At 42.4% G+C, this 24938-nt stretch overlaps 1 protein-coding gene across 9 annotated transcripts in view; it reads left to right on the top strand.

The window, feature by feature from the left end:
• Positions 1–24938, top strand: part of LOC135558908 (unconventional myosin-IXb-like) — a 76259-nt gene that overhangs the window by 41873 nt on the left and 9448 nt on the right. For 6 of the 9 annotated variants that reach the window (XM_064993125.1, XM_064993121.1, XM_064993124.1 and 3 more), the window contains exons 11-33: positions 176–297; positions 538–679; positions 956–1145; positions 1390–1468; positions 2909–3001; positions 3204–3243; positions 3440–3562; positions 3751–3831; positions 4439–4672; positions 4813–4962; positions 5190–5347; positions 5448–5741; positions 7570–7752; positions 8100–8187; positions 10088–10279; positions 12095–12213; positions 12334–12437; positions 13609–13781; positions 14292–14399; positions 14666–14836; positions 15031–15072; positions 18268–18379; positions 24772–24845. In XM_064993125.1, the coding sequence (XP_064849197.1) occupies positions 176–297; positions 538–679; positions 956–1145; positions 1390–1468; positions 2909–3001; positions 3204–3243; positions 3440–3562; positions 3751–3831; positions 4439–4672; positions 4813–4962; positions 5190–5347; positions 5448–5741; positions 7570–7752; positions 8100–8187; positions 10088–10279; positions 12095–12213; positions 12334–12437; positions 13609–13781; positions 14292–14399; positions 14666–14836; positions 15031–15072; positions 18268–18379; positions 24772–24845 (3072 nt within the window). Of the gene's footprint in view, positions 1–175; positions 298–537; positions 680–955; positions 1146–1389; positions 1469–2908; positions 3002–3203; positions 3244–3439; positions 3563–3750; positions 3832–4438; positions 4673–4812; positions 4963–5189; positions 5348–5447; positions 5742–7569; positions 7753–8099; positions 8188–10087; positions 10280–12094; positions 12214–12333; positions 12438–13608; positions 13782–14291; positions 14400–14665; positions 14837–15030; positions 15073–18051; positions 18380–18483; positions 24846–24938 lie in introns of those variants that run through there. The other 3 variants (XM_064993128.1, XM_064993127.1, XM_064993129.1) reach the window with 3 other exon arrangements.

The raw sequence follows: 24938 nt of genomic DNA, 5'->3' as shown, positions 1-24938 counted from the left end.
GCAATGAAAGGGGGATAAGGAGTCAGTTGCACTACTGAATGCATTATAAACCCTTCACCCCATAAAAGGTTACCTACATGTGAAGTTAAATCATCTCTAATTGGGAATCAATAGTAATTTATTCATTCATCCACCCATTTATTCACGCATCCATCTGTCCATCTATCTATTCCAGAAGGAGTACCAGGCAGAGGGGATCAGCTGGAGTACCATAGACTACACGGACAACCTGGGCTGTATCCATCTGATCAGCCAGAAACCCACTGGGCTTTTCCACCTACTGGATGAGGAGAGCAAGTAAGTCTGGGAGGGCCTAGAGTTTGAACCTAAAACTAGGGCCCAGAGTGTTTCTAGTCAGGTCACATGGTCAGGAAAATCTCCTGGCCCTGTCTGCAAGGGCTGTATCTCAGTAGTCTGTAGTTACTTCTTGTCTTGTACCTTTATCACCACTGATTTAGAGGAAGTGGACAGATGAAAAGAAGCTTACTGGTTGGCTTCCTCTATTGCTTTTACCAAACCCAGTCTTTGTGACCTTAGTCTCCCTCAGGCCACGGATAACACTCTGCTGAACAAGTTCAAGCAGCAGCATCAAGACAACCCGTACTTCCTCCCCACCACAGTGATGTTACCAGCCTTCGTCATCCAACACTTCGCTGGGAAGGTCAAATACCAGATCAAGGTAGAGAAAGGGCAAGGGGAGCAACCTATTAGTCTACACTGTCAGTCGAAAGGACATCACACAGCTAACTGTCCTGCTTCCAACCCTTTCTTTATCCTGTCTTCCTCCTCTCATTGTGTCCCTCCATCTCCTTCCTCTCCTCCTTCCTCCATCCGTCTCCTCTTCCTCTCTACCTCCCTGTGTCTCGCTCTCCCTTCTCAACCCCTAACCCTCGTCATATCCTCTCATTCCATCTCTCTACCTCTCCTCTTCCCCTCTTCTCCTTATCACGATCAGGATTTCCGGAAGAAGAACACGGATCACATGCGTCCGGACATCGTGGCGTTGCTACGTAGCAGCGAGCGGGCATTCATGCGTCAGCTGATTGGGTCAGACCCGGTGGCAGTGTTCCGATGGGGCATCCTCCGGGCCACCATACGCATCATAGCGGCCTTCAACGAGGCCGGAAGCCGCCGGGCAGTCCCAGGTAGGCTTCACTTTAGATACCCTGATTGGACAGGTCTAGGAGAGAGGGGATTTCACGTTTACATGAACTGACCAGGCAAGAGAAAACGGTGCACTTTTTATTAGCATATAACTGTAATTGGTCAAGAGTTTTTCGTTTTTTTTTTCTGGTCAGGTTATGAGTCTCTTGAGATATGACTTGCTACACTTTGGTGGCGATGATGATGATAAGATGACTAACATGGCAAGGCCTGTTTACTCTACAGGTCTGGTGAAACGCACCTCCCGTCAGTCTATAGGAGAACTGAAGAGAAGACCGAGCTCGGCTCTGCAGAGACTGTCCAGGTAAGAGGAGAGAGAGACTATGCTGCCACTCGTTACAGTTGCAACGTTATAGTTGAGCATGTTTCACCTTCATCGAAGGAGAAGAGACAGAAGGCCTTAGTACAGGGGTGTGCTATCATAACCACAGAGGGCTGATGTAGGGGCAGGTTTTTGTTCCAGCCAAATGCATCAAATCAAAGTTTGTTGGTCAGATGTGCCAAATACAACAGGTGTGGACTTTACAGTGTAGAAATAAATAATTAAGGGGGTCAATATGGGGCGGCAGGGTAACCTAGTGGCTAGAGCGTTGGACTAGTAACCGAAAGGTTGCAAGTTCATATCCCCGAGCTGACAAGGTACAAATCTGTCGTTCTGCCCCTGAACAGGCAGTTAACCCACTGTTCCTAGGCCGTCATTGAAAATAAGAATTGGTTCTTAACTGACTTGCCTAGTAAAATAAAGGTAAAATAATAAAAATAATAAAAATGTAAACAGTCAGAGTAGCCATTTGATTACCGGTTTAACAGTCTTATGGCTTGGGGGTAGAAACAGTTCAGGAGCCTTTTGGTTCCAGACTTGGCATTCTTGCACCGCTTGCCATGTGGTAGCAGAGAGAACAGTCTATGACTTCAGTGGCTGGAGTCTTTGACAATTTTTTGGGCCTTCCTCTGACACCGCCTGATATATAGAGGTCCTGGATGGCAGGGAGTTGGCCCCAGTGATGTACTGGGTTGTACATGCTACCCTCTGTAGTGTCTTGCGGTCGTATGATGAGCACTTGCCATAGAAAGCAGTGATGCAGCAAGTCAAGATGCTTTCAATGGCTCATGCCAGCTCATGCCAAATCTTTTCAGGCTCCTTCACGACTGTGCTGGTGTGTTTGGACCATGATAGGTTCTGATTGATGTGGACACCGAGGAACTTGAAGCTCTCGAACTGCTCCATCGATGTGAGTGGGGGATGTTCAGCCCTTTGTTTCTTGTAATCCACGACGAGCTCCTTGGTCCTTCCCACGTTGAGGGAGAGGATGTTGTCCTGGCACCTCACTGCCAGGTCTCTGACCTACTTCCTATAGGCTGTCTCATCGTTGTCAGTGATCAAGCCTACCACTCGTGTCGTCTGCAAACTTAATGATGGTGTTGGAGTCGTGTGTGGCCACAGTCGTGGGAGTACAGGAGGGAACTGAGCACGCACACCTGAGGGAGCCCCCGTGTTGAGGGTCAGCGTGACAGATGTGTTGTTGCCTACCCTTACCACCTGAGGTGGCCCGTCAGGATCCGTTTTCAGAGGGATGTGTTTAGTCCCTGGGTTCTTAGCAGCTTAGTGATGAGTTTGGAGGACACTATGGTGTTGAACGTGAACTGCAATCTCACGTAGGTGTTCCTTTTGTCCAGGTGGGAAAAGACAGTGTGGAGTGCAATAGAGATTGCGTCATCTGATTCAACTAACATTTTTCTCCAGCCACAGCTCCCTACTGGACTTCTCGTTCGATCGGTCCGATGACAATCCTCTGGAGGTGTTTGAGGACATCTTTGCCAACTATGAGAAAAAGAAGTAAGTGGGCTGGAGGGAAAAGCAGGAGCCAGGTTGTTGATGGGATGTTACATACTGCACATTATCAACAACAAACTATGCTGAAAGCTAGCCTGCTCTAGCCAACTTTATCATTGTCAAGCCATGAATACATAATAATTGTCATCCATCTTGCCTGTAAAATCCAGGTCACCACCTCTGTCTCTGTCTTTTCTCCCCATAGGAAGAGCAAGGCCAGCAAGCACAAGCAGCTCATTCCTACGGTAATGTACTAGTAGTTGCCATTATCAAAGAAGTGATTTCTTGGGTCTTTTTATTGGTTTATGTTACTTCTGTACTGTCTTTACAGTTCACATAGACAGGACAGTCTCCTGGCCCTATGTATAATCACATTACGTTACTGTGTCATTGTAGTTGTGTAACAATGTGTGATGATGATTGATGTGGTACGTCCTACAGAATCTGATGAACTCTCGGTCCCTGAAGCACATCGTAGGCCTGACGCTCCATGACCGAGCCTCCCGCTCTCTGCTCCACCCACATCAGAGGAAGAAACCACCCAGCATCAGCGCTCAGTTCCAGGTCTGCTTTCCCAACACACACATGCAGGCACACACACCAGCCTCCTCCCACTGAGAGCTGACCAGAAAAATGAGCTTGTCTTAGCATTGTGTGTATTTCATTGAAACTCCATTAAAGATCACTAATGGGGGCTGTAAACAGCATTACCTCAGCTAACTGATGTGATATATTGTAATGTTATTCTGTAGGTGTCTCTCAATAAGCTGCTGGAGACTGTGGGGAAAGCAGAGCCTTTCTTCATCCGCTGTATCCGTTCCAATGCTGAGAAGGTAGGATTACATGTACTGTATAAAGATGGTCTATGTCTATCCCTTAAAGAAAAGGTCACATAATTTCACCTGAAATTTCACATGTGAAAAAATGTTTTTCAAAATGTGATCACGTGAAATTCATGTTGTTTTTCCGTAAGGGAATACCTAGGACGATACAGTAGTTACCAGGGTTGGGGTCAATTCCATTTAAATTAAGAAAGTAAACCAAATTTCAATTCAGAATTTTTCTAATTGAAATGCATTGAAGAGAATTTGAATTTTAATTTTTGTGTACTTCCTGAATTGACCCCAACCCTTATATTTATTTGCATTTTGGCAATTTAGCACAGTGGTTTTCAAATTTCCTCCGGGACCCCCAGACAGACATATCACAATTTTGTATCCCTAAACTAGCACACCTGATTCACCGAGTCAATGGCTTGATTATTACTTGACAAGTTGAATCAGGTTAGCTTGCTCTGGAATAGTTCAAATACATGGAACGTCTGGGGTCCCCAAGGAACGGTTTGAAAACCCCTGATTTAGCAGATGCTTAAGTCAGTATTAATGACAGAATTTCTCTTTTTAATGCATTCAGTGATGCAACTCTTTGTGTTCCTTGTAGAAGGAGATGATGTTTGATAATGCTCTGGTGCAACAGCAGCTGAGGTACACAGGCATGTTGGAGACGGTACGCATCCAGAAGTCTGGCTACAACGCCAAGTTCACCTTCACAGAGTTCCTAGAGCAGTTCAAACTGTTGCTGCCTAAAGAAGCCACCACAGCACCAGAGGACATAGCTAACCTGCTGCAGGAGATGGGCCTAGGACAGAGCACGTACCAGATTGGGAAAACCAAGGTAACACTTTACATTATAGCCATTATAGCCTCCATAGAAAAGCTGAAAAGGGATTTAGTCATTTTTGCTTAAACAACTAAAAGCATAATTTGACTTCATATTAAACATGTAGTCCCATCTAAATGTCCTTTTTCTCCCAGGTGTTCCTGAAGGAGAGGGAGAAGCAGCATCTCCAGGACACCCTGAACAAGGAAGTGATGCGTCACATCGTCATCCTCCAGCGCTGGTTCAGGGCCTGTCTCAGCAGGAGCCACTTCCTCTACAAGAAAGACGCCGCCATCAGAATACAGGTTTGTACCTATATTGCAGAAACCATGATCCCACTGGTAACTATTGCTTAAAATCACAACAATGTGTACAAGACCTATCCCAGCCCTTGTAATATATTTTTCAGGGAGCACTGTATAAAAAGCCCCTGTGTGGTAGGGTAAGATTCATGTATTTTTACAGCTGTGCTACTGTGTCCTAGCCAAATTTCCCCTCGGGATAATAAAGTTGATCTCATCTTCTCCTATAGCGATGTTGGCGTGCGTTCCGGGCGGACACCAGATGCCGTGCGGCCACAGTGATCCAGGCAGCGTGGCGAGGCTCTCAGAAGAGGAAAGACTACCTGAGAAAGAGGAACAGCATCAAGAAGATGCAGACACTGTTCAGGAACAAACCAGATCTAAACAGGTACTAAGACTCATCTTTTTATATCCTAAAAATGTACAATAAAGTTATAGAACTTTGAACTGAGTTTTTCTGACCAGCACAAATCTGACCCTACTTCTAGCTCAAAGGCTGAGGTAGAGAAGCCCATGCCTCCCCAGCTCCCTTCCAAGACCCAGTCCATGCCCCAGCCCCAGCCCAAGCTTCAGCCCAAGCACCAGAGAAGCCTGGAGAGGAAGGACCTGAGGAGGCAGCACAGTTTGGAACCAAGCCCCAATAGGAGCCTCCAACCAGGCCCAGAGGTTAACAGACAGGAGGCTACCCAAAGGAACACAGAATCGGAGAAGAGAGAGGGTAGAGGCTCTCCACCTCCTCTCAACAGACCTCTCTCCCTTCCCCTGGACCCCAAGGCTTGCAGGTACGATTCTCTCCCATCCCTCACCTCTCTACCGCTCACCCCATCCTTCACCTCTGACCTATCCACTGTGATAGCTGATGTGTGCAGTGGCAGATTAGGTGACAGTGGCATCCCCCAGGTGGATATAGAACTTTGAACTTATTCATCAACTATTGGTAGTGGATGAAGTGTGCCCAGTCTCCCACCCACCTCAATGCAAATTAAGTGTTTTTAGCACCTGCTGAAAAATATTATATACATCTGTTATTATTCAGTGTAAAGTGTTTTTTAGGTGGAAAAGCACCATATACAGTACCATTCAAACATTTGGACACCTACTAATTTAAGGGTTTTTCTTTACTTTACTATGTTCTACTTTGTAGAATAATAGTGAAGACATCAAAACTGTGAAATAACACATATGGAATCATGTAGTAACCAACATTTTTAACAAATCAAAATATATTTTATATTTGAGGTTCTTCAAAGTAGCCACCTTTTTGTATTGGTGAAATCTTTGCACACTCTTGGCATTCTCTCAACCAGCTTCACCTGGAATGCTTTGCCAACAGTCTTGAAGGAGTTCCCACATATGCTGAGCACTTGTTGGATGCTTTTCCTTCACTCTGCGGTCCAACCCATCCCAAACCATCTCAATTGGGTTAAGGTTGGGTGATTGTGGAGGCCATCTAATGAAGCACCCCATCACTCTCCTTCTTGGTCAAATAGCCCTTACACAGCCTGGAGGTGTGTTGGGTCATTGTCCTGTTGAAAAACAAATGATAGTCCCACTAAGTGCAAACCAGATGGGATGGCATATGGCTGCAGAATGCTGTGGTAACCATGCTAGTTAAGTGTGTCTTGAATTCTATATAAATCAGACAGTGTCACCAGCTAGGCACTCCCACACCATCACACCTCCTCCATGCTTCACGGTGGGAACCACACATTCTTAGATTATCCGTTCACCTACTCTGCGTCGCACAATGACATGGCAGTTGGAACAAAAATCTCAAATTTGGACTCATCAGACCAAAGGACAGATTTCCACTGGTCTAATGTTCATTGCTCTTTTTTCTTGGCCCAAGCAGGTCTCTTCTTCTTATTGGTGTCCTGTGGTAGTGGTTTATTTGCAGCAATCGACCATGAAGGCCTGATTCACGCAGTCTCCTCTGGATAGTTGATGTTGAGATGTGTCTGTTACTTGAACTCTGTGAAGCATTTATATGGCTGCAATCTGAGGCTGGTAACTCTAATGGATTTATCCTCTGCAGCCGAGGTAACTCTGGGTCTTCCTTTCCTGTGGCGGTCCTCATGAGAGAAAGTTTCATCATAGAGCTTGATGGTTTTTGCGACTGCACTTGATGTCTTAAAGTAATGATGGACTGTCGTTTCTCTTTGCATATTTGAGCTGTTCTTGCCATAATATGGACTTGGTCTTCTACCAAATAGGGCTATCTTCTGTACACCATCCCTACCTTGTCACAACACAACTGATTGGCTCAAACCCATTAAGAAGGAAATGAATTCCACAAATTAACTTAACAAGGCACACCTGTTAATTTAAATGCATTCCAGGTGACCTACCTCATGGTTGAGAGAATGCCAAGAGTGTTCAAAGCTGTCAAAGCAAAGGGTGGCTACTTTGAAGAATCTAAAATATATTTTGATTTGTTTAACCATTTTTTTAGTTACTACATGATTCCATATGTGTTATTCCATAGTTTTGATGTCTTCATTATTATTCTACAATGTAGAAAATAGCAAAAATAAAGAAAAACCCTTGAATGAGTAGGTGTCAACTTTTGACTGGTACTGTAAATCCAATCCATATCATATTTTTTAACAGGGAGAGAGAGAGGGCGCTCACCAGCCTGTCCCCTTACACAGGCACCCTGGAGCGCTACTCCCACTTGGAAGATATAAAGGAGCATGCAAAGAGGTGGAAGAGCAGGAGGGAGGGAAGACATCCAGAAGACTCCAGCCCTGAGATCCAGCGGCCCAGGAATAAACGCATGGAGGGGTTGCTGCTGTATGACATATTATTATGTGATGTTATCACAATGTTATGTCCAGTGGTGAAGTGGAGAGTACTGAAAAAGGCATTGAAAGTATAGGGAGCGTTACTCACTGCGAATATCATTTACCCACCTATTTTCTTACCTCTAAATCACTGGTTAGGTCATGTCTTAGTGTTTCTCTCAACCATACCTGTTAAGACCCTTCAATGTCCCCTCAATATGATCTTGGATCACTAGGTAGATATACATCAAGTTGTTTCTTTCCCCATTCTCTGATTTATCTTTCATCAATATCTTATAGCAATGTCTTGAATTCTAACAGAGTTTACAGTTGACATATTTCTATCTCTTACCTCAGGAACCGAGGGAAGTCTATCTCGCTGGACAACGTGTCCAAACTCAGCTCCTCAGGGTCAGGCTCAGACAGCTCTTCCTCCATTACTGAGGTACTACTACTCTACTATTGTTCCTTCATGCACGTTAGATATGTACTACTGAGGTATTCTTCTCTCGTAATGTAATTATTACTATTACACTCTACACCATTACGTATCAGAGCTCTCCCTCTGCCACTGAGGTACTGGTCTCATACTGTATGTGACTGTCATTAATGTTATTCTATTGCCTCATTACTTATCACACACACAGGTACAGTTGATGTCGGAAGTTTACATACACCTTAGCCAAATACATTTAAACTACGTTTTTCACAATTCCTGACATTAATCCTGGAAAAGATTCCCTGTCTTGGGTCAGTTGGGATCACCACTTTATTTTAAGAATGAAATATCAGAATAATAGTAGAGAGAATTATTTCTTTCAGCTTTTATTTCTTTCATCACATTCCCAGTGGGTCAGACATTTACATACACTCAATTAGTATTTGGTAGCATTGCCTTTAAATTGTTTAACTTGGGTCAAACGTTTTGGGTAGCCTTCCACAATCTTCCCACAATAAGATGGGTGAATTTTGGCCCATTCATCCTGACAGAGCTGGTGTAACTGAGTCAGGTTTGTATGCCTCCTTGCTCGCACACGCTTTTTCAGTTCTGCCCACACATTTTCTATAGGATTGAGGTCAGGGATTTGTGATGGCCACTCCAATACCTTGACTTTGTTATCCATAAGCCATTTTGCCACAACTTTGGAAGTATGCTTGGGGTCATTATCCATTTGGAAGACCCATTTGCGACCAAGCTTTAACTTCCTGACTGATGTCTTGAGATGTTGCTTCAATATATCCAAATACATTTCCTTCCTAATGATGTCATCTACTTTGTGAAGTGCACCAGTCCCTCCTGCAGCAAAGCACCCCACAACATAATGTTGCCACCCCCGTGCTTCACGGTTGGGATGGTGTTCTTTGGCTTGCAAGCCTCCCCTTTTACCTCCAAACTTAACGATGGTCATTATGGCCAAACTGTTCTATTTTTGTTTCATCAGACCAGAGGATATTTCTCCAAAAAGTATGATCTTTGTCCCCATGTGCAAACCGTAGTCTGGCTTTTTATGGCGGTTTTGGAGCAGTGGCATCTTCCTTGCCGAGTGGCTTTTCAGGTTATGTCGATATAGGACTCGTGTAAACTTCTGACCCACTGGAATTGTGAGGGAAATAATCTTTTGTAAACAATTGTTGGAAAAACGACTTGTCATGCACAAAGTAGATGTCCTAACCGACTTGCCAAAACTATAGTTTTAACAAGAAATCTGTGGAGTGGTTGAAAAATTACTTTTAATGTATGTAAACTTCCAACTTCAACTGTAGCTAAGATGCTATATGGCATGTTGTTACTGTATTTCCTAACCCCCTGCTGCTGCTGACACACACATGGATGGATCCCACTCTTCAGCTGGTCAGTAGGCACGAAGCGGGAAAACATTTTATAACAGAACAAATCTAATTCAGCATTCTTTGTTTGGGGGGTATAAGATTTAGTTTAAGACGACTTAACATTTCACAGAAATGGAACCACTAAACTAGACATGATGATGACTGGGACTTTCCAACTTTTGACATAAAGACGAATAAAGATTACAAACATTAATGATTTCATACTTGCCCAAACCTACATGTTCCCGCAGTATCCATACCCATATTGTTTGTTCTCAATTTTTTTTAAAATCCAACCCACTGCACCCTCATATGCCATGTCTTGAAATAGTCGGATTAAAAGTAAACTTACATTGTAAATCTTCTGCCACTTTCTAACTTTTAAGAAAATTCTACATGCGACCACCTGTTTCAAAATGTATTTTCCCATTTTGTTCCTACTGAACCTTGGACAGTGAGGGGTCTCTCAGTCCCTCAACTCACCAGTGCCTCTTGACCTTTCCTGGCCACCATAGGTCAGGGTGCGCTCCCGCAAGCGGCCCAATCACAAGCGGCGGTTAGCCTACGCCCGAAGCGGGCTGATGTTTAACCTTAAGGGTTCCCAGGAGAGCGAGTTTTGGAGCTTCCCCCTCCCACCCATGAGCCCCTCACCGGGCCAGTCCAACCAACCGGAGGTCCACATCCATCCACGCAAACCTGAGGTCCAGGTACCAACCGGCCTGACTATGGAAAACTACTACGGGCCCTGGCACTGCACGCCTACTGACTCTTGCTGTGCATGCACTGCAGGCTTTGTGTATGTTAAGACAGGGTCTCATCTCCGCTCGTCTCACAGTACCCGGCTGGATGGGTCTGCAATGTTCTACAGTGTTCTGCGGGTTCTATATACTGGCTTCTCTTCTTCAGGCCAGGGAAAGACTCAGAAAACAGAGCTAGTCACAACCATGAACCATCCTCTGCCACCTATACACAGTGGCTGGATGGCTCTCTGGTTGCTGCAACTTGTTTCTGACCTTTTTTGTCACAATGTTTAGGCAACACCATCAAAACCATGTACAGTTCACATCCTATTGATACAAGTTCAATGTTATGGGAGTAGTAATGGGATTAGTTCCCCAGTTGTCCTTGTGTGTATTCTCTGTTGGTAAAGAGAGATAATAATTGTTTTGTTCTACAAACTATAGCCTCATATAGCACACAGGTTTGTGGCAATCAAGATACACAATGATAACTAATATTTTAGTCTGTAATGTTCATTGCTGCCCTCAATTGTCTACAGCAAAGAAGGTCATAGGTCAGGCAGAGGTTAGGCTCATGATGCTGCTGAAGGTTTAAACATGGGTTAAGAGGGAGTGTCCACCATGTTCCTTTATCTCAGTCCATTCCTTTGACGTCCATGGTGGGAGATTACTGTAAGAGAGCACTCTTCGGGGAGCAGGAAGGGGGAGAGACTGAACTCGGCTATGGGTGTGGTGGCTGCAGGCAGACAGGCGTTCCTGCTGGGGAATTGGGTACTAACCAATGATGTATATACACCCTTGATTTATTATGCTATGTATTGGCCAAATGAGTGGCTTTGAAGCCATTGGCCGCCATATTGGCACTCCTCAGAAGGAGCAGTCCTCCATAGGAACGAATGGAATTCTATTTCAATCAAATGTTTCAAGGACAAAATACCTGTATTTAAGTATTTCTTTGTTGTAGTGGGGACAGTAGCATTAGTACTCTCTAAATTATGATACTTTAAGGAAAAGGTTGAAATATATTTGTAGTTTATTTTTATGTTCATTTCACATAAGATAATTTTAAAGAATGCTTTAACGCTAGAAATCCACAGTTAAAACAATAAGTAAGCGGCCACCGGGCATTTGTTTTGGTAAAAAAGCGGAGGGATCGATGCTATGAATGCAATGACTGATCATTGAGGAAATATCTTTTTTTTTTAACCATGTTTTGGGGATGTACAGTGTTTGTTTACATTTAACTTGTTTACAAACATTGAAGTAAGAAAAAAAAGCTTATGTTGGGTTCTGATGGGGTACGACAGTTGAACTAAGCTCAAGGAGGCATTTATAAGGTATATTCTTCAACAACAAAAAACATCAAGAATCAATGGGTTTATCATTAAAGTCCAAAAATGTATGAAGCAACTAAGGATTCTCAAAAACAAATGTAAACATTAAAGGCATTTCTATAACTTAAACAAAAAAAAATTCAATGGAGGAAAAATGGCTGCACAAAAATGGCTTCAAAACATCACTCCCAACAGTCATCTAGGGTTTATACACATCATTGGAACTAGCTAATTAACTGGTGTGGCTGGGCCTGGGAGTTTTGCACTAGTCCTACACCTACTGACACTGGGGAAATGGCATAACATCTGTTCTTAATATTTTCTTACTTTCTAGGCACAATCATTCCCCACATGTTACCGGTTAATAATGATGTATCTGATTTTTCCCCAGCATGGTTGTTGTCTCATGTCATACAGTCTTAGATGTTCAGTAATTGTTTTCCCTCAGTTTCAGAAATCTTCAGATATTACCACAGATGTTGGAAGGTTCAGCCTCCCAGCCAGGAGTACCAATGAGAGCTCAATTATCAAAGACTACAGCCAATCCCAGCCAACCACACCTGAGAGGTAAAGGCGGGAGGAGTAAGGAGGCTGTAAACCATCATTGATTTGTTTTTTCCTTTATATTGAATGGAGATGATACTATGTTATTTGTCATGGATAAATGTTAGCATTTGTGTTCCACAGACTTGGCTTTTTCAGTAAGATTATGAAGAAATGGCCCAATAGAGACTCTCAGCCACCTGAGTACGGGAAGCGGACTAATGAGAATACACAATCTGAAAAAGGAGGTACTGTAGTCCTGCCCTAAGGCCAACCAAAAGCTGGTTCTAGCGGTAAACAAAGTTGGCTATGGCATGAATTTTGACAGCGAAAACTCAGCCTATCCAGCTGTGACGCACACTGCCCATATGCGCATGAAATGAGAGTAGACTAATGTGCTTTTGGTGCCTGTAGATTTTGTATTTAGAAACAAAAATGTTTTTTCCCCATTTTCAGGTTTATTTTATAAAAAACCAAGCATAGCCTCCCCTCCTCTCAATTAAGGTTGAGACTCTCAAGACTGCTGATAAAGTGTTTAACTCCTGAGACCACTTGGAAGTAAATCTTAATCACCACAGCTTTATTAAAATATCACGTTTGAGAGGAATTAAACAGTGAGCTGAAATTAACCTTTTTATCTTTGCATTGTAGGCTGTCCCACATTATTTTAGCCATGCAGGTCCATTTTGGATGTGCGTAAAAACCCTCCATAGTGTGTTGTTTTTAATATTATATGCCCATGGAGAGAAATAATGGTGCCTGTAAGTGTGACATAAGCTATTCAAAACAAGTTGTTGTTTTGATTAGAATTAGATATTTTTATGCGGTAATAATAATGAATTTAATCTTGCTTATTGACAATGTTTGGCATGTCCATGCTCAGCCATAATGAAATATACAGTAAGCCTAGACCCTATATCAGTGTGAATGCTATTGAAGACAGTTACTTAGAACAATATGGTCTGCAAATGGGTTAACCTGTTAAGCAAACTATAACAGACTTACATTGAAATTGGAGTTGATTCCAAGGCAATATATAAAAGATTGTAAACACACAATCTGAAACAACCACATATTTTGCCATGGAGCATGTTCTGATTGGCCAGTGAGGGGCCAAGCCTCGACACACTCACACCTTGTTTATTCATCGAAACCCAGCCCTTTCGTGCCAACGCCAGCAAGTGCACCGATAATTGTGATAGCAAAGTTTTTTATTTCTCACACACCCCTGGACCTGTAGCGTTACCGTTTAGATTTAACATTGCATTAGGTTTGTTAAAATAGGGCCCTATGACTGATACGATTTGAAAGGCACTAAAAATGTGTCTCTTTACTACCATCTAGTGGTCAATGGTATAATCTCAACCACATGTCCCCTCTATCTAAAAGCACACACACACATCCTTCCCTTACTTACAGCCATCTCTCCATACTCCTACCCCTTGTCGAGCGAGGGCAGCGGGCAGCCTCATAACCCCTCCATCAGGATCAGCCGAGCCGCGAGAGTTTCTGAGAAGTGGAATGCTTCTCTGGAACGGGAGATCACCAACACCAACGAGCTCCGAAACCTGGACGAGTTCCTGGGTAACCAGGTGGGATACCTGTCTCTCACTCACCTGGTATTCACATCAGGCTTAGGAGTTAGCCCTATTGCAACTGCATATTGTTTTATTAAAAAATCTGTATTGTATTGCCTATTGGTTTATTAGGATGTGTTTTAGTCTTCAGAGTTTTTCATGTGCAGTTATTGACTGACTAAGATCGCCCTGTCATTCATTCACCATCTTTATTTCTCACTCATTGACACACTCACATGTGTACTAATAACTCTGAGACATGGCGCCATAGGCGTCTATAGACATTTTCCTTCACGTGCTTGGTTACTTGCATGTTCTTGCAGTGCATCTTAATAACATACCAACTTACCAGTTCTGGTCAGAGAATCTGAACGCGTAGTCAGGGCCATTTTGAATGATAGATAATGATACATGTAGAGATCCATAAATAAGAATTTGTTCTTAACTGACTTAGTTAAATATATATAACAACAAAAAAATATGTTTAAAAAAATCCATGTAATTTCATACCCACCATCTCTCCAGGTAAATGAGCTGCGTACAAGGGCGAAGAAGCTGTCAGCAACAGAGAGCATCTTCCTCACAGCCACCATGCAGTTCAGAGAGACCATCAAGGGCATGTACTCCATCTCGGTGAGTATCCAAGTCTATCCACTGGACTGATCTGGGCACCTTGAACACAGAAACCGTTTAATGGAGCTCTAGGTATTTTGATAAGGAACTATGCATGGGGGTAATTAACCAAGTTCAAAAGGGTGTCTTGAAACGGTTTTAAAATAGATTGGCGTTCACTGCCTGGGACGGATGTAAAGATTTGGGTTGTGCTATACTGTACATCAAATCACCCCCACACTCCTCATGAACCCTGTCCTCCTCTCCCATGTGTACTCTCCAAACAGAAGCCCTACATCAGCTACAAGGGCTTGATGAAGGGCTACCAGAACCGGGTGTCCAGTCTTGCCGAAGCCAAGCAGCAGACTGAGGTCCAGTCAGTGGTCAACCTGTTCCAGTCCGTCCTGGATGGCTTCATACGGGGAGAGATCAAACGAGCGGAAGCTGGGCCGGTCAAGGTAGTTCTGAATAGAGTCAGACAAACGCACATTAAACACCAAAAAAGACATACACATGCCCTCACACAGACACACACTCGCAACAGTTTTTTTTACATTGTTTGTGAGCAGAATACACTTTTGAAAGTTTAAGAGCTGTGTATGTAATTTTAAGAGGTGCAGTTGTTTCATGTCTACTTTTCAATGTGTTGCAGACCATGAAAAAGACAAAGATGAGAGGGAAAAAGAGCAAATGTGTAAGTTAAATTGTATGATAATAACCTCTGAATAGCACTGTCTAAAGTAAACACAGATTAATGGTCCGGGGTCCACATTTGTTAACAGTGCATGGATTTCTCACTCAATTCTGGCGTATGTGGAGATTCTAGGATTTGCATGCACAACAAATGATTGGGATTTTTCAAACTGTCGCACTTAACATATACACATTTTCATTGATAAATCAGAGCCATACTATATTTCTAGCAGTGGAGTAAAGATACTTTAAAGTGCTACTTACGTAGTTATGAGTATATGTACTTTACTTTTTATATTTTTGACAACTTACTCCACTACATTCCTTAAGAAAATGATATACCTTTTACTCCATACATTTTCCCTGACATCAAAAAGTACTTATTACATTTAGAATGGTTAGCAGGACAGGAAAATGGTCCAATTCACACACTTATCAAGAGAACATCCCTGGTCATATCGACTGCCTCTGATCTTGCGGACTCACTAAACACAAATGCTTTTTTTGTAAATGGCGTCTGAGTGTTGGAGTGTGCCCCTAGATATCCATAAATTGAAAAAAGAAAAGTGTGCCATCTGTTTTGCTTACTATAAGGAATTTGAAATGATTTATCCTTTTACTTTTGATACTTCAGTATATTTAATTGCTCAAATATACTTAAGTATCATAAGTAAATGTAAAACCAAATACTTTTAGACTTTTACTCAAGTAGTATTTTACTGGGTGACTTTTACTTGAGTCATTTTCTATTAAGGTATCTTTTACTTTTACTCAATTATGACAATTGAGTAGTTTTTTCAACACTGATTTCTACGCTCTTGAACAAGCGTTTACAACCCGCCTGAAACTCCCTCCATTCACCTTTAATGGTAACAAAATCATTTTCTGTATGATTTAGAGATGTTGGAACTGGGACATGATAGTTTAAAAGAAAGAGCAATGGCAAATTTGATCACTTTTCTGTAGAGGTGTGGCCAGAATGTTTTTCATCTTTTGCAGTGCCAAACACTGGCTGTGCATTCTGTAAGATTGATTGTCTATTGAACAATTTAAAAGTAAATGCTGCCTACAGCCCACACTTCCATGAAAAATACGAATTGTTCAATATTTTGTTTATCAACACATGATTGTGTTTCTATTTCCTGCCTTAGTATAGGCTCTGAGATTAAATAGGCTATTATGTCACACTCCTATCTCACAGCAATACTGTAGCCTACCCATACTGCTAACAGTCTATTTACTTTAAAGCATTGGTTGGCTATTGAATGAGCGATGGATAAATGTTAGCCTAATATTTGTGGTGTAGCGGGAATAAACCAATCATGTCAGAAAAGGAGAGACATGCCCTGCAATATGAGTATGATTTAGGCCTACAGTGCATTTGGGAAAGTGTTCAGACCCCTTGGTCTTTTCCACATTTTATTACTTTACAGCCTTGTATTAAATTGTCCCCCCCCTCAATCTACACACAATACCCCATAATGACGAAGCAAAAACAGGTTTAGAAAGTTTAGCTTTAAAAAAAAAATGGAATATCTCATTTACATAAGTATTCAGACCCTTTACTCTGTACTTTGTTGAAGCACCTTTGGCAGCAATTGCAGCCTCAAGTCTTCTTGGGTATGACGCTACAAGCTTGGCACACCTGTATTTGGGGAGTTTCTCCCATTCTTCTCTGCAGATCCTTTCAAGCTCTGTCAGGTTGGATGGGGAGCGTCTCTGCACAGCTTTTTTTAGGTCTCTCCAGAGATGTTCGATCAGGTTCAAGTCTGGGCTCTGGCTGGACATTGAGTCTTGTCCCGAAGCCATTACTGAGTTGTCTTGGCTGTGTGCTTAGGGTCATTGTCCTGTTGGAAGGTGAACCTTCACCCCATTCTGAGGTCCTGAGCGCTCTGTAGCAGGTTTTCATTAAGGATCTCTGTATTTTGCCTCATTCATCTTTCCCTCGATTCTGACTAGTCTCCCAGTCCTGCCGCTAAAAAACAGGGATGGGGCCAGGTTTCCTCCAGATGTGATGCTTGGCATTCAAGCCATAGAGTTCAACTTGGTTTTATCAGATCAGAAAATCTTGTTTCTCAAGGTCAGAGAGTCCTTCATGTGCCTTTTGGCAACTCCAAGCGGGCTGTCGTGTGCCTTTTACTGAGGAGTGAGTGGTTTCCGTCTGATACTACCATAAAGGCCTGATTGGTTGAGTGATGCAGAGATGGTTGTCCTTCTGGAAGGTTCTCCCACCTCTGCAGAGGAACTCTGGAACTCTGTCAGGGTGACTGGATGGTTGGCCAGCTCTAGGAAGAGTCTTGGTGGTTCCAAACTTCATCCATTTAAGAATGATGGAGGCCATTGTGTTCTTGGAGACCTTCAATGCTCCAGAAATGTGTTGTTACCCTTCCCCAGATCTGTGCCTCGACACAATCCTATCTCGGAGCTCTACGGACAATTCCTTCGACTTCCATGGCTTAGTTTTTGCTCTGACATACAATGTCAACTATCGGACCTTCTATAGACAGGTGTGTGCTTTTCCAAATCATGTCCAATGAATTTAATTTATCACAGGTGGATTTGAATCAAGTTGTAGGAACATCTCAAGGATGACCAATGGAAACAGGAATCAATTTCAAGTCTCATAGCAAAGGGTCTGAATAGTTATGTAAATATGGTATCTTTTATTTTATAAATGTGCTCAAATTTCTAAAACCTGTTTTCGATTTGTCATTATGGGTTATTGTGTGCAGACTGAGTAAAAAATAATATTGAATCAATTTTAAAATAAGGCTGTAATGTAACAAAATGTGGAAAAAGTCAAGGTGTCTGAATATTGTCCGAACACACTGCATATAATAAAAGTAAAATAAATATATTAGGCGACATGCTGCTATGCGAGGGCTACGTTGTAATGTTTTTATCAGCCTACCATTATTATAATTCCTGTGCATCAAACACCAACATTTCCCCCAATGAACAATATTTTCTTCCAATACAGTTGATCAACCATTAGAAGTTGTTCGTATGCAAGAAATGAGATTGGCATGGAGATATGAACACTTTCCTGTCAAGTTCAAAATGGATAAATACCAACCTTTGTGGGGAAACTGGCGCACGCAAGGTTTATCGTTTCTTTGTTGCACGCAACATTGATAAGTAAGGTCTCAGGTTGCCTGTCATTCTCCCTATCTGATGTGTGTTATACTGTTTCAAGCCCAACAGCCCTCTAGATCACATGTTCAGTACGTACCAGGTGAACATCATGCAGTCCTGTGACCTGTGTGGTTCCTTCATCTGGGGCATGGAGAAGGCCTACATGTGCAGCGGTGAGTAGCCTACAGATAGCACTCTGTTGTTCACCATCTTAAAACATAAAACTAGAACATAGAATGACCCGTTTATTATTTACACCCATCTCGTACTGGGTCAGACACCCCTCTTTGCCTCCAGAACAGCCTGAATTCTTCGGATTACAAAGTGTCGGAAATGTTTGTTGCTGAATTGGTATCAAGGGACCTAACGTGTGCCAAGACCACCGCCACCAGCCTGTACCATTGACACCAGGCAGGATTGGTCCATGGACTCATGCTGCGTACGCCAAATCCTGACTCTGCCATCAGCATGACGCAACAGCATTCGTCAGACCAGGCAATATTTTCCGACTCAATTGTCAAGTTTTGGTGATTGCGTGCCCACTGGAGCCGCCACTGATAGGAGTGGAATCCGGTGTGGTCGTCTGCTGCAATAGCCCATCCGTGACAACAGTACACCACTGTTGTACTGCGCAGTTATGTTTGTTTGTGCACCATTCTCGATAAACCCTAGACATTAGGGTAGGCCCTTTCCTGTTTCAGCATGACAATACCACCGTCCATAAAGCAAGGTCCATACAGAAATTATGTGTTGTATTGGTGTGGAAGAACTTGACTGGCCTGAACAGAGCCCTGACCTCAACCCCATCGAACACCTTTGGGATAAATTGGAACCCCAACTGCTAACCAGGCCTAATCGCCCATCATCACTGCCTGACCTCACTAATGCTCATGGTTGAATTGAAGCAAGTCCCCGCAGCAATGTTCCAACATCTTGTGGAAAGCCATTCCAGAAGAGTGAACGCTGTTAGAGCAGCATAGGGGGGGACCAACTCTATAATGCCCATGATTTTGGAATGAGATGTTCGACGAGTAGGTGTACACATACTTTTGGTCATGTAGTGTGCAAGCAGCAATGGAAAGAGTTCTGGCTTATGAGCAGGCTTGAAGCATGGAAGCATTATACCTCATTATCCCTTGTGTACATGTAACAATTGAAAACACTGTGCAAGTTAAGATAGAGCGAAAAGTGAGTTTAGTGTTTAATTGTGTATGCAAATAATTCTTTACAAAGATTACATTTTCTCTGATCTTGACATATTGCTTAGCTTTTCTTAACCGTACTAGAGATAGACATGATTAACATACATTCTGTGTTGAGTCCATCCACCATAGAATTTTCCACCATTTTGGATTCATCAAAACATTGTACGTTTGATGGACTCCAAACTCAGAATGTATGTTAATCATGTCTATCTCTAGTACGTAGGAAAATGTGTTCCTTATGATTAGAAAAATTTATATAAACTGTTTCATGGTTGTATGTCGAATGGGTGTGGGGCCTTAGACTTTGAATGCTTATTACAGAATCACCAATGGGCCAATTTGTACCACTTAGCTTTTTCCAACTTAGTAAAGACTGGCATGATGAACATACATTCTGAGTTTCAGGTCAATCGGATTTTATGGTTGATGAGAAGAAGATTTTATGAAAAATTTAAAGATGGCAGGAAATCCACTATGCCGGAATTCATGGGTCTTGAGGCAACTCTTCCTTACTATGAGAAGCACTTATTTACCAAGTTTCATGGTTGTATGTCAACCGGGGTGGTGAAGCTGAGCCTTAGAATGCTTATTACAGCGCCACCTAATTGCCATTAACTTTCATCCTTTGACATATTGCTTAGATATTTTCATAATTAGTAGACACAGGCAAGATTTCTACACATTCTGCATTTCAAGTCAATCAAATGTTCGGTCATGAGAAGATTCGAAGATATGAAAAATCCAATATGGCGGAACTTATGGGTCCTTTAGGAAAATTAGGTGGTGTGCCATAAGCCCAAAAACGTGAAGCTGAACGATCCCCATTAAGGGAGGAGCAGATTTTTTGTATATGACAGTAATACATTCTTATGATGACTAACATTTGTTAGCGCCTTCAATTCTTGAACATTTTCTCATAAAAAGTATATTTCAACACTGTCAGCTCAGGCAAATTTGCCAAACTGCCAAACTTGAAACCAATCAGAACTCCCGTACATACCCCTCGTGATGAAGGCATCCAATGGCCTGCTTCTTTTCTGCGATGTAAAACAGCCTCACTTGAAAACTTGAGCTGTTAATGTCAATTTGTCTGCTAAGGAAGCTAGTGTTACATTAGCTATCTCTTGTCTTTGAATTAAAATTGTTTTGGCATGATTGTCTTATTTCAAGTAACTAACTGCAGGCTTAAGGAAACATTTAATCATATACTTTGCATAGAAACCAAATAAAAGCACGTTGACAGAAAGATGTGTGTGCTAGAATGGCGATTCTACAGCTGCATATGCAAATTAGGCAACACAGCATATCCTACACATACAGTGCCTTTAGAAAGTATTTATAGCCCATGACTGTATTCCAAATTATTTTAGACTGATCAAATAAATACAAATTTCACCCATCTACACTCTATGTCACGACTTCCGCTGAAGTCGGTTCCTCTCCTTGTTCTGGTGGCGGTCGACGTCACCAGTCTTCTAGCCATCGCCCTTCTAGCCATCGCCTATCCACCTTTCATTTTTCATTTGTTTTGTCTTGTTTTCCCACACACCTGGTTTACATTCCCTCATTACTTGTCGTGTATTTAACCATCTGTTCCCCCCATGTCTTTGTGTGAGATTGTTTGTTGTAAGTGCATGTGCACTTCTGACTGGTTTTGCGACAGGTTATTTTAACAGTATTTTGTTGTTCTGGGTACATCTTGTTTTTGCATTATTAAAGTTCTCCAGTTGTTACCCATTTCTGCTCTCCTGCGCCTGACTTCCAGCAGTCAGTTATGCACTGCTTACACAATACCCCATAATGACAACTTTAGACATTTTTGCAAATGAAATACAAAAATATGTAATTTACCGAAGTACTCACACCCCTGAGTCAATACTTTGTAGAAGCACCTTTAGCAGCGATTACAGCTGAGAGTCTTTCTGGGTATGTCTAAGCGTTTCCACTCCTGGGTTCTGCAACACATGCCCATTATTATTTTCAAAATTATTCAAGCTCTGTCAAATTGGTTGTTGATTATTGCTAGACAACCATTTCCAGGTCTTGCTGCAGATTTTCAAGCAGATTTAAGTCTAAACTAACTCAGCCACTCCAGTGTAAATTTGGCCTTGTGTTTTAGGTTGTTGTCCGGCTGAAAAGTGAATTCATCTCCCAGTGTCTTTTGAAAAGCAGACTGAAACATGTTTTCCTCTAGGATTTTGTCTGTGCATAGCTCCATTCCATTTTTCTTTCATAAAAAAACCCATCCCCTGTCCTTTACGATTACAAGTATACCCATAACATGATGCAGCCACCACTATGCTTGAACATATGGAGAGTGGTACTCAGTAATGTGTTGTATTGGATTTTCCCCAGACATAACACAAAAAGTTGCAGTATTACTTTAGTGCCTTGTTGCAAACAGGATTCATGTTTTGGAATATTTTTATGATATACAAGTTTCCTTCTTGTCACTCTGTCAATTAGGTTAGTATTGTGGAGTAACTACAATGTTGTTGATCCATCCTGAGTTCTCCTATCACAGCCATTAAACTCTGTTTTAAAGTCACCATTGGCCTCATGGTGAAATCCCTGAACGGTTTCCTTCCTCTCTGGCAACAGAGTTAGGAAGGATACCTGTATCTTTGTAGTGAATGGTGTGTTGATACACCATCCAAAGACCCATGGGTCCCTCCTGCCGAAATAGCAGCTAGATACACTCAATGTGGATGCCACTCGGCCCACATCAAGCAGTGACTGAAAACTGTAAATACGTTTGCAGATATGCCCTACCGGCTTTGATATGACGCGTTGGTGGAAGAAGCCCTGGCGCTCTGCAAAGTGTTCACCACATTGTCCTGAAGGCCTAGAATGGTCCCCTAATGCCTCTGAGGCCAAGCCCAAAGCTGGAGGCGATGCGGGTCCAGATTCCAACGTGTCCCCCGAACAGTGGAAGGGGTGTATGTGGACAACTGTAATGGCCAGTTAACCTGTCTGTCAGACAGAACTCTTGACCAGACCAAGGGGTTAGGATGGATGGAGGTCAACACTCCATCTCAACTCATTCGGAAACATTTGGCCAACCAGGGCGTCAACACTAGAAGACCCTGAGACATTAGAGGTGGCAGAAATATAGCGGTGGCCGGCATCGGAATTGGAGTTCATAGCCTTCCATTACTGTTTTCAGTACCTATGGACTGCCACGCAGAATAAATATCGTCCCGCACAGAGAAGCACGAGATTGTACTTCAGTCAACTTTCTGGAGATTTCCCCTTTAAGTTAAAACTATCAATGTTTCTTACAACTGTGGGAATTGTGCTTGAATCAACGCAATATTAGCCACTTTTAATGTAACATCCCGAAAAAAAACTAACTGTGCAAGAGTTTTTCTTGTAGGCAGAGCGCATTGGAGTAGGATTCTATTACATTGATAGGCAGGACTCAGGCCCGTAATCTACATAGACTGGTGCGCCAAAACCAATCACAGCTGCAGTAGGCCTATACATATATGGCAATGGCTAAATGCAAATTGCCATACATGGCCCTGTGCCATTCACTTTGAACTGGACTGTGTTTACAGCATGAGCAGTCGCAAATAGATGTGCTTGTTTTTAGATCAAAGCAAGAGCTGGAGGTTCTCCTGTGCACATTTATTCATCTTATTTGCTAGTTAGTGAGTTAGACCAGTTATAGCTCATTTATAATCAACAATGAGGGAGTGGTTGCTTCCTACAAGAGCACAAAATGTGTACATTTCTAGCCATCTTTGAAAAGAGAGTCAGATAAAGAGCTTTTTTATGTCTTAAAGGGGCAGTGTTGTATTTTGAGTCTGTCTTGAATAAACTAAGTAGCCAATAGGCAGAGGGTAGCATAATTTGTCTGATTCTATGTAATGGTATGGGAATAATAATGAATTGAATTTTGTATGGTGGTTTCTTGTATCAAACAACATTGTCACCTTGTCTGAAGGACAAGTGGATTAACAGGTTAATGTCAAGCCCTGCATGTTTTTTTTCTCAAATGTCTCATGGAATGTAGGCCTACATTGACCACTACACATTTGCTACTACTGTAAGTTGAATGATAAAACAGCTATTTCCATATTCAAATGTTATGGGATGCATTTTTCTCCATTGTTTTTGATGCGAGTCTACTCTGGTGATTTAGCCAATACATTTCTGGGAGTTGATATATGGAGTGAGCGACTCTAGTTGTTCACAGTAAATCCAGCCTACACACTTTTCACAATGTTGAAGTCTGCTTTCAACAGACCTGAAATTTGCTAAGTGCTGAAAAAAGATTACAGGTAACATTGCCCATGGACACTCCACTTGCCTCTCAACTTAGATGTCGGCACACCACCTCAAACTCGACAGGACGGAACTGCTCTTCCTTCCGGGGAAGCTCTGCCCACTCAAAGACCTCTCCATCACAGTTGACAACTTCAAAGTGTCGCCCTCCCAAAGTACAAAGAACCTTGGTGTGACCCTGGACAACACCCTTTCGTTCTCTGCAAACATCAAAAGCAGTGACTCGCTCCTGCAGGTTCATATGTTCTACAACATTGGTAGAGTAAGACCCTAACTCACACAGGAAGCAGCGCAGTTCCTAGTCAAGGGACTTGTCCTCTCCCATCTACTGCAACTTGCTGTTGGCTGGGCTACCCGCATGTGCCATCAAACCCCTGCAACTTATCCAAAATGCTGCAGCCCGCCTGGTTTTCAACCTTCCCAAGTCCTCTCATGTCACTCCGGTCCTCCACAATTTCCACTGGCTTCTAGTCAAAGCTCGCATCCACTACAAGACCATGGTGCTTACCTAGGCAACAGCATGAGGATGCCAGGACAACAGAGTCCTTGCCCATCTTCTGAAAAAGTATCTTAAATAATCTTCCTCCTCTCCTATAGTTTCGTTGTTGTACGTTAAACTGGGCAGCGGGGCTGAGCCTTGGACTTTGAATGCTTATTAGAGTGCCACCTATGGGGGAATTTGTGCTGTTTTTGATGTCTGAATAGCAGTTGTTGGCTTGTTGGTTCTATAGGCTTTGAATTGTATTCAATGAGCAAACATTTCTGCAGCCGGCAGAAATCAATTATTCCAATGATATGATATAATTGTCAAGCCCATTGAAAAGACCAGGGACATGAATATGGAATTATGCCGTAAGAAAGTGTCACTTGCACGTGTATTGCCAAAGTATAATTTTTTTTTTTATCAATTGGGCATTGAGATATTGTGACAAAGGTGGAGGAAGAAATTGAATTCCATCAAAAACAATAGGTTTGTTGGAGCTTCGCTGCCAGCACCCCCAATTGAAACATTAGAACAGACTCCACATTTCTTACCATTCTGTTCTTGTCTGCCTTGTTCGGTCCTTTAGCTTGCAAATTGATATGTCACAAGAAATGCCTCTCCAAAATCATCAACGCTTGCTCAACACGATGCGCCAGGCTGGTAAGCAGCACTACATGGGTCAAGTGTTTTTACAGTTTGTCAATTAGTTTGTCAGGACTATTGTTTGATCCAGTGTGCTTCCTATGTCTGTGT

This window comes from Oncorhynchus masou, chromosome 17, assembly GCF_036934945.1.
Source record: "Oncorhynchus masou masou isolate Uvic2021 chromosome 17, UVic_Omas_1.1, whole genome shotgun sequence".
Taxonomy (NCBI): domain Eukaryota; kingdom Metazoa; phylum Chordata; class Actinopteri; order Salmoniformes; family Salmonidae; genus Oncorhynchus; species Oncorhynchus masou.
This window is presented reverse-complemented; position numbering and strand designations above follow the sequence as displayed.